The 12,651-nt window shown below is 51.3% G+C and overlaps 1 protein-coding gene across 5 annotated transcripts in view; it reads left to right on the top strand.

The window, feature by feature from the left end:
• MYLK (myosin light chain kinase) overlaps positions 1–12,651 on the top strand; it is a 280,492-nt gene that overhangs the window by 181,985 nt on the left and 85,856 nt on the right. For all 5 annotated transcript variants that reach the window (XM_069555329.1, XM_069555313.1, XM_069555320.1 and 2 more), the window contains 4 exons: positions 3,591–3,728; positions 5,237–5,434; positions 6,116–6,365; positions 12,342–12,413. In XM_069555329.1, the coding sequence (XP_069411430.1) occupies positions 3,591–3,728; positions 5,237–5,434; positions 6,116–6,365; positions 12,342–12,413 (658 nt within the window). The remainder of the gene's footprint in view (positions 1–3,590; positions 3,729–5,236; positions 5,435–6,115; positions 6,366–12,341; positions 12,414–12,651) is intronic.

The following is a 12,651-nucleotide window of genomic DNA, read 5'->3' as shown; positions in this document are numbered from 1 at the left end:
AGGCTCCTCCGTCCATGGGATTCTCCAGGCGAGAATACTGGAGTGGGTTGCCATTTCCTTCTCTTTAGATATATCTATATTTTTAAGCAACACATTTGTATTCTTCACAGTATTTCCCTTTGGTGACATAGAAATGAGAATCTTTAATCCTGGGGTGAGGCTCCATTTTCTCTTCTGCTGCTGATAAACCCACCAGGTAATTAAGCCCAAGAGGTAGGTGTGAGTGAGCACTCATGCCAGCTTCACACACCTGCGAACGCGGATGACGGGTGGCTGGAGAAAGTACTTTCATATATTATCTCTTTAAACCCCCCAGGTCCTATAATAGTACTGTTATTCCCCTAAATACAGTTGAGGAAGTCAAGCTTTAGAAAGAGAGCATGCCTTGCCGAAGACCAAGTCCCAGCCTCAGATCCTACATTTCAGTGGCTTTTGGAGAATGAGTGAGCTGTCACGTGGGAGGCAGCACCCAGGACACCCTGTCAGGGCAGGGAGGTGCAGATGGGCCTTTAGTTGCACTGGCTGAGACCCACAGGGTGGCTTGGCTTTGCCAAAGCCCCAGGCCTGGAAACTGAGCGGTAGGAAGACCTAACACATGGAGGGGTCAAGGAGGAGCTGTTAACTGCTTGCAGGAAAGGGAGCTGGAGGTTTTGATGTTCCCGGAGCATCTGGGAATGAGAGTCCGCCTGCAGGGAGCCCTGTGAAGCTGGGACTCTGGCCAAGACAGTGGAGAGGCGGGAACTGGGAGGGCTCTGGACAGGCGAAAACATTTTGTCCTTGAGCCTTTTCGTTCTGTGCAAGAGGAAATTCCTCAACTCTCCTGAGGCAGCCTGCTTGCCCACGGAGATCTAAGCATTCCCAATACTGGGTCCCTCAAGCCCACCGCTTGGGCCTTCTGCCAAGGGTGTCTGGCTGCCCCTGTCAGAGGCAATGATGCCAGGGCATGGGTCCTGTGTCCCCTTGCACTCTGGCTGCACGCCCTTCACACAGCACCTGCCTTGGGGAAACTTGTCCTCCCATCTCCCTGGTCTTCCCAGCCTCTCCCACCCTCAGCCCCAGAGGCTGTACAGGGCATGTTCTGAGTATGCCATATTTTGTTTTCATTTAGTGGCCAGTGTGGAGCTAGGCCTTTCCCAGGTATGTAAATCAGCCTAGAAATGAATTGTCATGGCTACAGGCTTCCAGGAGAAGATCTGGTTTGTGTGGCTCTGGGCTAAAAAGAACTCAAAATACCACAGTCCCCCTGCCCCCAAACTTAGAGTTTACCTTAGAGATACCAGAGCCTTCTTTGTCTCTACCCCTGCCCGCTCCAGACCCGCCCCCCGCCCCCAACCAAGACAAAAACAAAAAGACTGAAAAAGAATTATTGAAGATGAGAACCGTGTGGCTCACAGGACGAAGGGCGGGATCAGAGGCTGAGCAGCTGAGAGCTGTGGGAGCCAGACACCAGCTCACCTCTCCGCTGTCCCTTTCCCTTTGGCTCTCATGAGGCAGGTCAGAGCCCCGCTTAGGGAGGATTCTGAGAATGAAGGAAAGCCTGTTTATTACCCTACCTCCCCCAGAGAACAGAATAGGGGTGAGTGGGCTAGCCCTGAACCCAGAGAGTTGTTCTAGTTTCTGTCTGGCTAGCTGGGGCACTCTTTCCCTCTCCCAGAGAGAGATTTTCTCCCCATTTTGGCTGTACAACAAACTGTATATGTTTATGGTGTTTACTTTGAACCTTTAGGATTTCCCTGGTGGCTCAGATGGTAAAGCATCTGCCTACAATGCGGGAGACCTGGGTTCGATCCCTGGGTCGGGAAGATCCCCTGGAGAAGGAAATGGCACCCCACTCTAGTACTCTTGCCTGGAGAATCCCATGGATGGAGGAGCCTGATGGGCTATAGTCCATGGGATTGCAAAGAATCGGACACGACTGAGCGACTTCACTTCATTTTTTGAACCTTTATACATGAAACCTTCACCTTGATTTTAAGAAATGAACATCTCCATCACTGCAAATGCTTTCTTATGCCCCTTCACAATCTATCCCCCAACCCCTGCCCCCCAAAACCTGTCACTATATTTTGCTTTTTCTAGAATTTTCTATAAATGGCATCATCCAGTGTACTTTCTTGGTCTGCTTTCTTTCATTCAGGGTAATTTTGGTGAGATTTGTCCTTGTTGTAGTGGTTCTGTTAGCACTGAGTAGTATTCCATTGGTATGGATACATCGTCACGTGTTTATTCATTCACTTGATGCGCATTTGGGTTTTTTCCTGTTTGGAGCCATTAGGAAGAAAGCTGCTATGAATGTTTGTGTACAAGTCTTTGTTTGGACAAGTGCTTTCATTGCTCTTGTGTAAATACCCAGGAATAGAATGAATGGATCATGTGCTAAATGATTAACTTTTTAAGAAACTGTCAGATTGTGTTCAAAAGGGTCTGAACCATTTTGCATCTGCACCAGCAGCGTAGGAGAGTTCTGGTTGTGCCACGTCCTCGCCAGCAAGGTCCTTAGGATGACCAGTCTTTAATTTTAGTCATTCTAATGATGCAGTGTCTTTGACTTTCTTGAGGTGCTTAAAATCTCAGGAGATGGTAATGGAGCACCATGCAGCCATAGGAAACAGTGAAGAGGCTCTCCGGTTCTGTTTCATGAGAGACATCTAGATGTGCAGCCCGACCTGTGTACCTGCGGGTTCTGCATCTGTAGATCCGAACAGCCGCATATCAAAAATATTTGAGAAAAAAAATTCCAGAAAGTTTCAAAAAGCACAACTTGAATTTGCCATGCTGGCAACTATTTATATAGTGCTTACATTTTATTAGGTGTTATAAGTAATCAAGAGGTGATTTTAAAGTACATAGGAGGATTTTAGGTTATATGCAAATATTATGCTATATATATATATATATATGGAACTTGAGCAGCTGCAGATTTTGGTATCAGCAAGGGGTCCTGGAACCAATCCCCTGCAGATACCAAGGGATGACTGTATTGTTAGATGAAAAAGCAAGGTGCCAATCATTGTATATAGTTTGCTATCAGTCTTTTAAGAGAAGAAAAATAAAAGTGTATACCTATGTGCTACTGTGTGTTATACACATGGACCATCGTTGGCACGATGAACAAGAAGCTGGAAATTGGTTGCTTCTGGGGAGAGACATTTGGCCAGAGGACAGGGTTAGAGGGAGACTGTACACATTCTCTTTGTACCTTTTGAGCTTTATGCCATATGAATGTGTCACTTATTCAAAAGGGTAAACAAAATTTAAGGGGCGAAAATCTCTTAGGATGCCAAGCGTTGGCTCTCCCACACCACTTGCACCCCCCAGAAGTGCTCCTGGGGACCCAGCCTAGGTTGGACATGATCCCTCCAGAGGCCTCGTGCTTCCCTGCTCGGAGGCAAGAGCACAGTTGTGCCATGCAGGGAAACGGCCATGCCTTGTCTGAGGGGTCTCCTGGGCCTCCCACACCCCATATCTGGCCGTAGTCGGTTTCTGGCGGGAACTTGAGCCCCAGCACATTCACGTGCTGAGTGTTCCTTTAGTCCGTGTCTGGGGAATGAATGAGTGGGTGTTCACCCCACACTCTGTTTGCCACGCAGAGAAGAAGAGTGAGGAGAAGAGCGAGTGCCTCCTGCCTGCGGCCCCCAGCAAGCCCGCCGCGCCCCTCTTCCTGCAGGGCCTCTCTGACCTCCACGTCATGGACGGGAGCCAGGTCACCATGACAGTCCAGGTGTCAGGTCTGTCCCCACGCCTCTCTCCTCCGGGCCTGCATGAGAATGGGCATGGTTGCAACACGGGCATTGCTCCCCGACAGCCTGCTCAGCTCGTTCATCCGTCAGGACACCAGCCTGGAGCTGTCAGTCAACGGACCTGAAGAAATGAAGCCTCCTGGCCCCTCATTTCTGTTTTCTGTGGCAGGATTTTCTGGGCTCAAGGTTAAGCGGTTCAGGGGGAAAAGATGGCCATGCTAGAGAGGTGGGGGATTAGTTGAAAACCTAGTGTGGCCAGTGTAACTGGAGATTGTGAACACTTGTCCAAAACCAGATGATGTGAGAACTCCCAGACTCTTGAAAGAGAGTTGCTGTATTCAAATGTTATGGTGAGAAGATGGGACAGAGGCCTTCTCACACAGGGACAGGGTGACAAGAGCATGGGGTGAGCAGCCCAGTGGAAGACGTCACAGTGCTTGCTGGGAGCCAGCAAGCGAAGCCTGGGGAATCTCCTGGCACAGTCTTAATGACTTGTGCTGGCCTCTGATAAGTCCTGTTGACAGCCTGGAGGTCCTCTCTGGTTTTTCAGTTTCTCGGGAGCAAAGGCGATAAGGATGAGCTGGGAGAGAACCCGCGGTCTCAGGGTGAACTCCCTGCTCCCGAAGGCTGGAGGCAGTCCCTGGATAATACAGGCAGAGGCTGGGTCCCCTCCCCTGCACACACTCCTCAGGTTTAGAAATCAGAGGCCCCCTGGCCTCCAGACACAGGGTTGGCTACCCCATCGAGGCAGGTGGTGGTCTTCACTGTCCTTGAAAGAGCCTGACACCAGCAGCTATTCCCAGGGTCTTGCTCCCCTGGAAGCAGAACACCATGGCTCAGCTCTTACCACAGAGGAACCCTCACACGTGGATGTTGTTTTATGCCCCCGTAAAAATTTCTAGAAGCTACCCCCAGGGAAGTAGACTAGCAAAAACTGGAAATGCTATCCACCAAGAGCTGGGTCTGGAAAGCCTGACACCCGTCTTCACCCTTGGACATTTGTATGGTACCAAAATGAGGTGCTGACGGAGCCTTTCCTTGGTGAGAACTGACAAGGGAGTTTCTGTGAAGTCCTGTGTGAGGTGTGCGGGGCCGGAAACGAGCTGGAACCCACCAATTCAGCTGCCGCTCAGCATTATCAGTCTGAATTCTGATTTTAAAAGCTTTTCTACCAGCATGTTTTTCATCTCTGAAATCATTATTTTATTCCACTTCTGGATTCTTTCTGGTTTCCCCAGGTTTGTTGTTAAGTAATTATAATGAACATGTGTTGAGTACTTTCTTTGTGCCAGGTGCTGCTCTAATCTGCTTTTCTAGTGGGCTGCTAAGGGGGTGGTATTAATTTCTTTAACCCTCCCAGTAAACCTATGAGGTAGGTAGGGTTAGAATATTTCTGGATGGGAAGACTGAAGCAATCCAATGTCACAGTACCAAGCAGAGTTGCCCACAGCCCAGGGAAACACCTCTCTGACCAGCCCCTCTGCTGCTCCTCTCAGGGAACCCGCCCCCGGAGGTCATCTGGCTTCACGACGGGACTGAGATCCAGGAGTCCGAGGACTTCCACTTTGAACAGAGAGGCACTCAGCACAGCCTGTGTATCCAGGAAGTGTTTCCAGAGGACACGGGCACTTACACCTGTGAGGCCTGGAACAGCGCAGGAGAGGTCCGCACACAGGCCGTGCTCACCGTGCAAGGTGGGGCTGACCTGTGACCTGGTGACCAGAAGTGGGGCAGGGACGGGTAACTATGTGGTTACGGTCTCTCCAAAGACGATCTGGAGGTGAGGAACCCATGTGGGCCTACTTTGTTACCATCTCCTGTGCTCGCTTGGTTCCATCCCAGCCCCAGTGGCAAGCTCCCCATCCTCCATCTGAGGCTCTGGCTGAGTGGGGCCACCCTTCCCTGCCTTTGGAAGCCCCTGCTCTCCCTGGATTACTGGTGAGCAGCTGCGTAGAGTGCTAGGAGAGAAATCTCCTAATACACTAACAGTTTGGCAGTGACAGCTTTGGAGGTGAGGGTGTATGAGGGCCCTGGCCTTTAGAGAACCCATATTTAAGGGGAGAGACAAGGTAAGCACACATAGCAAGTGATATCTCTTCACCATACAAATCACTGTTACCTAGCCCAGTGCCCCATACATTCTAGGTGACCTCCCCTTACTACAAGTTCATGTTAATTTTGCCCTCTGAGAAGCAACCAAGACAGATTTGCCATGAGGAGGAGGTGCTCTCCCTGAATGTTCAATAAGAGTCACTTCTGGATAAGCTGTTCTTTGGGTAACATGCTGTCTTCTGATCTTCACCACGTGGGAGAGTTAGATGGATGCTCTCGGCTGAAAGGCCTTCCTCTCTAACTCAACCTTCTGCTAACTTCAGAGCCGCAGGATGGCACCCAGCCCTGGTTCATCAGCAAGCCCCGCTCGGTGACTGCCTGCCTGGGCCAGAGTGTCCTTATCTCCTGTGCCATAGCCGGCGACCCCTTCCCCACTGTGCACTGGCTCCGAGATGGCAAAGCCCTCTCCAGAGACACTGGCCACTTCGAGGTGCTACAGAATGAGGATGTGTTCACCCTGGTTCTGAAAAACGTGCAGCCCTGGCATGCCGGCCAGTATGAGATCCTGCTCAAGTGAGTCTGCATGCCCTGCTGATTTCCTCCAACCCCTCCCCACCCCGTCCCTACCTCCTGGCAAAGTTGCTACTTGGGACTGGGAAGCCAGAGGAGCCGCAGAGGAATGTGGGGCTGGGCGTCAGGGAAAAGAAAGAGCAAGCTTGGTGCTGCTGATGAGCTTTTGTTCTTCTACCCCAAGACAGCAGAGGTTTATTGAGAGCCTTCCCTTGTGAGCGCAATTCCCCAGAGTCCTCCATCTTATTACATCCTGGTTTTCTTCCCCCCATTATTTGGTATAGGAAGAATATGAGTGAGGAAAGATGAGTTAAAACTGGGAAAGCAGTGTTATCTATTGTGAAGGCAGTATGCTGTGCCAAGTTGCTCCAGTCACGTCTGACTCTGTGATGCCGTGGACTGTAGCCTGCCTGTCTCCTCTGTCCATGGGATTTTCCAGGCAAGAACACTGGAATGAGTTGCCATTTCCTCCTCCAGGGAATCTTCCTGACCCAGGGATCAAACCCTGGTCTCTGCTATCTCCTGCATTGGCAGACAGGCTCTTTACCACTAGTGCCACCAGGGAAGTCCCATGAAGGGAATTTATTTGTTATCTTTCACCCCCGTATTGCTTGAGACAGCAGTAATATTCTCACAGCTTGTGTGAGCTTTGCCTCAGGCTTTTATACAAGGTTGTGGTGAAGATGTCAGCAGGGGCTGCTATCTCTGAAGACGCGACTGAGGCTTGAGGGTCCACATCTGTGACGGCTCACTCACTCACAAGGCTGTTGGCAGGAGGCCTCAGCTCCTGGCCATGTGGGCCTCTCCCTGGGGCTGTTTGAGCATCTTCATGGCACGGCAGCTGGCTTCCCCAGAGCTGGTGGTCCAAGGGGGGCCACTAGTTTCCGTCTCCTGAGACCGTTCTTGGCAGTCATTACTCCCGCCACATTCTGTCCATGAGCGGTGAGTCGGTAAGTACAGCCCATATTCAAGCAAAGGGGAACTAAGTTCTCCTCTTGGAGAGAGGAGTATCAAAGAGTTTGTAGACATTTAAAACCACTACAGGGACATTAACTGTCCCCATTCATTTCTCCTCCCTTTCAAGGTCTTTCTAAGGAACATGGGAAGGTAAGCTCCATGAAGGCTCGTTGCTGTGTTCCCAGTGCCTAGAACATTGTCTGCCCATAGTTGGCATTTGGTAGCTATTTGTTAGGAGAAGGAAATGGCAACCCACTCCAGTGTTCTTGCCTGGAGAATCCCAGGGACGGGGGAGCCTGGTGGGCTGCCGTCCATGGGGTCGCACAGAGTCGGACATGACTGAAGTGACTTAGCAGCAGCAGCAGCAGCAGCTATTTGTTAAATGGATGTGATCCAGAAATATTTTTCCACCTTTAAAATGCTCTAATTCTTGAAACTCCATGTCCACCCTGGGTTGGTGGGGACAGAACACCAGCCCCTAGTGTTGGTGTTAGCACTGGAAAAGAGCACTTGTCTGTACCATGACTCTGCAGACAGACTTGCCACACCCTGAAGGTGGTTGGACTGCTCTGGCTCAGGGGCCTGGCCTCTTTACAAGGGGCTTGCTCTCCTGGATCAGTCATTTCCCTGTACTGAGCCCACGGTGTTCAGGGCTCTGAGCTACAGACAGACTCTGTAACCATATGCCAAAGCTACTGCCATGATGGAGCGTTGTTCTAAGTAAGGACAAAACCTAGCATGTGCTCCATCTACTTGGGTCCTTTCTGAGCGTGTGCTTTATACTTGAATTGTTAGCTTTTGCAGGATAACAAACCATCCCAATATTTGGTGAGTTTTAGTAAAATAGCCACTTATAATTTCTTGGGCATCTTTGGATCTGCTAGGAAATTCTACTTAGCTGGCAAGGCTCAGCAAACCTCACCTGAGGTAATACCACATCTGTGGCAGCTGATGAGATGGTTGTGGGCCAATCGATTATCCTATCACCATGAGCAGTATGCTCAGAACACGCCAATGGCCTTAGCCTTGTTCCTGAACCAGTTATTATCAGGAAGACCAATCTGCCTCCAAAATAGAAAATTGTTTCTTCCTCTCGGCCAGTGCAAATAATGGAAACTGATTCTGTGTTAGAATAGAGCTTGTCTGTATGAAAGGAACAATGCTTTGAGACAGTACTCATGTACTCAAGCTAGACATCCTAGAAGAGATGAGTTTTTTTGTGGGATTTTGAGGCAAATGAGGCAAGTCTCATTGGATAGACTGAGTGTGAGAGGGTAGGAAAGAGCAAAGCAAGGCTGTGGGACGCCTGCCAGGTCAGAGTGGAGGGTTGCACCGGAAGGTCGGCAGGCAGACTGTCTGGGCCCAGCTGGGGACAGTCATAAAACTTAGACTGTCTTAGCTGGAAGGGACTTCAGAAGATATTGAACCGCCTTCTTGTTTAATAATGGGGGAAGCTGAGGCCTCAAGGTCATGGCCACCCAAAGGTGAGTAGCAGAGCCCAGACTGGAACCCTTGGCTCTGTCTTTAAATCAGATGCTCCTCCATTCTTTGTTTCAGCACACTGGGAACTTGGGAAACCTGGGACAGGACGTCACACTGGAGCCCCCAAACGTACATCCCTCACCCCTCTTCCCTCCCCTGAGTCCAGCCTCCTCATTCCTTTGGGAGGCTGCTCCCTGGCCTTGGCTTTTTCCCCAGTAAGGAGGCAAGTCCATGGAAAATTGCCCTGGAGAGTGTGTGCCAGGCCTGCCAGGGGCTCCTCTGACTTTTCTCAGACCCAGACCTAGAAAGAAATCAGACCTGTACCCAGAACAGAATGCCTTTCAAGGACAGAGACTGGGAGGAAGCTGGGCTGAGGGCGGGGGTGGGACAGGTGCTGTCTGTCACTGCGGGAGCTAGGGGCATATATGGGCGGCTGACTCCTACCTTCCCTTCCCTAGTTCTCCTGAACTAAAGGGGGAAATGTCCAAAAATCAGCTCCAAATTCTAGCTGAAATATTTGAAAGATTGATACTTTCCAGGAAATCAGTTCTTTAATTTTGCATAAAGAATCCATTCCAGGGGTGGGTGATTCAGTGTGGGGCAGGGTCCAAGATTTTGTAACCAGAGAGTGGGCTTCTGACTCAGAGCTTAGGAGATAGGGAACACAGTGGATTCTGTTGGGTACAAAAGATGTCATTTACAGAGTGACAGCCCCATACCTCTGTGGCAGCACCTGGGCTGGGCATGGGGTTGGGGCCTCAGCCTCAGGCCTGACTTTGTGACGGAGTCTGTGCCGACACCAAAGAGGCCCCAAGAGGCTGATCAGCTGGTTAGGTTATCTGGGATGTGGGTCTCAGGTCACCTGCCTCTCTGACCTTTCCACATAAACCCATGATTTGCCTTAAAAGTCTAGCCAAATATTTAAAATGGATAACCAACAAGGACCCACTAGCGCAGGGAAGTCAGCTCAATGCTATGTGGCAGCCTGGATGGGAGGGGATGGGAGTTTGGGGGAGAATGGACACATGTATATGTCTAGCTGAATCCCTTTGCTGTCTACCTGAAACTATGACAACATTGTTAATTGTCTATACCCAAATACAAAATGTAAAGTTAAAAGAAGAGAGTCTAGCAGAGATTTCAGTGTGTGGCTGTAGAAACAGTGACCCTCAGATCATGCCAAGAGATGATCTCTTTAGTGGGACTGCTGTAGTATTCCCAATTCTGCCCCTTCAGACTGTCCGGGTGCCCCCACATGAGCCCTGAAGAAGGGTTGGGCAGCAGGCTGCCTGCACCCCCTTCTTCAAGGCAGGTAATAGAAAACAACAGAAGCCCTTGCCAGCTTCCCCTGTGGGGAGCTAGCACTCACTTCAGCTCAGGGGTCAGGGCACCCGACTGTTGAGAGCCTCTGAGGGGCTTGGCTGGGGTTCAGGCATGGCCATGTGGTCAACATCTGCTCCTCAATGTGCATCTGGGCTATGTTCAATTTGTGTCAGGAGGAGACTCAGCAGAGGAGATGTCAAAAAGGGTGCCTTGGAAGACGTGGCCCTGGGGCACCCTGTCCTCATGCTCCATGCCCACCCCAGACCCTGCACCCTGTGCTTACAAGAAAAGTGGGAACAGAGTGGGCCCTACTAGCCAGCAACCTGGAAGACGCAGGGTGCTCAGGGGCGAGGCCTCAGCCCCGAGTGACCCCCATGGCTATTCTGTGAGTCACCCAAGCCCTGGTGGTTTTCTGTGCTGAGCTCCCAGGATGCTCTGAGGGCCTGAGCCTTCCCAGAGCCTGGTGCTGAGAAGGCATCTAAGTGCTGTCTGTGGAGCAAAGGAGTACCCTGGGCGCCCACACTGCCTGGAGCGGGGTGCCTGAACCTTGAATCTGCGCCCGCTAGAGTCTGAGCATTGAGGAAGGTAACCGGCAGGTACCCAGCAGACGAGAGAAGGTTAGAGAGCCTGAAAGGCCAACCTCTCCTCTGTCAAGCGGGTTCCCAGTGTCGAGGAGTGATCAGTGACCCCCAGGACCCTCAAGAATCATCTGCCACACCATGGGTGGCCGGTGCCTGACCTGGAGCTGGCCCTGCATTGGGAAGGAGAGCATGCAAAGCAAGGTAATTGCTGGAGTGCACTGGAAGAGCCCAGGAACATGTGTTCAGCTCTCTGTCCATGTAGGGGCAACATACACACGTTCCCAATCATGGACCAGCAGGTACAGGTGCCCGTCAGGTAGATCCCATCTACATGTGGTCGATATACACATGTACACATAGACACACACAAACACACACGCGTCCCAGGATAGATTTGTACTGAAGAGCACTGTAGGGTGGGATGGGAAAATTACAAGTCAGGTTCCAACCCTTTTCCCTACTAGCCAGTCCTGTGAGTTCAGGCAAAGTTACTTAACCTTTATAAGCCTCATTTTTCTCACCTGTAAAAACAGTTGCTGACAGCCGCCTCACAGATCCGCCATGAGTAAGGGAGATGGAATATATGAGAGGGATTAGGTCTACGGTGGGACCTGGGGTGGGTGCCAGCCCCTGAAGTGCACACGACTTGGACAAGTGCAGGAAATGGGTGGGAGACCCCAAGAGCCCAACACTGCATCCTGGAAGCCCTGAGCCTCCCCTCCTTCCCTTTGCAGTGGGCACGAGAATGCTGGGAACCTCCCCGGGCTGCTGTGGGGACAGGAAACACAGTGGCTGTGAGTCGTGAAAGATGGAGGGTGCTACATAAAACATGGTTATTAGCAGGCAGAGTCAGAGCTGCCTCCACGGCTTCCCCCAGTCTGAGCCCCACCTTCTTGGGCCAGTCAGAGCCCAGACCTGCCAGCAGGTGGCAGCCTTGTGGGATCTGAGGGCTCATCTGCAGTAAGCCCAGCGCAGCATGGGTATGGTACAGCCCCTTTCCCGAGCCCCTTTCCCCAGCTGCTCATAGACAGTGTTAACAGTGGGCTAAAGAATCCCGAGCCCTCTCTTTGTGACAGAGGAAGAAAAAGGGTCACTTGGGTAGGGATCAGAGGGTGTTTTCATTTCACGAGCAGGTGAAGGGGACCCAGCAGATGGGGGCACCTTGTGAGCAGAAGGAATGACCGCCCCACTATTAAGGGGGCATGGAGTGAGACTCAGGGTCACTGGGCAAGGTTAGTGGGGCCACACAGTCTAGACCAAGCAGCTCCATCACAGACCTCAGCAGCTTTAGTCTTTACTCTTCCTTGACTGTCCATTGTACTATTTTTATAATATACTTACAGAAAAGTATTCCTATTTCTGGATGCCTACCTTAGCTGATTCTTTTTTTTTTTTTTTTTTTTCCTTTTTAAGCAAGAGCTGGAAAGATAAAGGGTGACCAAAGTCGGGGAGGGCCCTGCCCTAAACCTAGGTCTGATGTGGGTGTGTTAGGTCACAGCTCAGTCCATGGTCCCCTCTTCCCTGGAGCCAACCTGTGGCCAGCTCCTGCCTGCCCTGCCCTCCCTACTGCCCTGGACAAGGCAGGCCCTTGGCCCAGAAAGCCCCTTGATCTGTGTTGGCCTCTTGAATTCTTCAGGAACCGTGTTGGCCAGTGCAGTTGCCAGGTGTCCCTGATGCTACAGAGCAGCCCGGCCAGAGTGGTCCTGCGGTGAGTGTCCCCTGGGGGGTTGCCAGGCCAGGCCCTGGGCCACTGTCCACCCACCTCCCTCCTGGTCCCAGCAGGCCCAGCTCGGCAGCCCCAGATTGTTTGTATCCTGTAGCTGAGGCTGCCGGAGCCAAGACAGAGAGATTGGAAGGGGAATGAGGGAGGGAGAAGAGGGGAGGAGGGGGGGGTAAATTTTTTTCTTTCTTTTTTTTTTTTTTTGCACACACCCTTATAAGGCTAC

The sequence above is a fragment of the Ovis canadensis genome, chromosome 1 (assembly GCF_042477335.2).
Source record: "Ovis canadensis isolate MfBH-ARS-UI-01 breed Bighorn chromosome 1, ARS-UI_OviCan_v2, whole genome shotgun sequence".
NCBI lineage: Eukaryota > Metazoa > Chordata > Mammalia > Artiodactyla > Bovidae > Ovis > Ovis canadensis.
The sequence above is the reverse complement of the archived record's forward strand: the minus strand, read 5'-3'. Positions and strand labels throughout refer to the sequence as shown.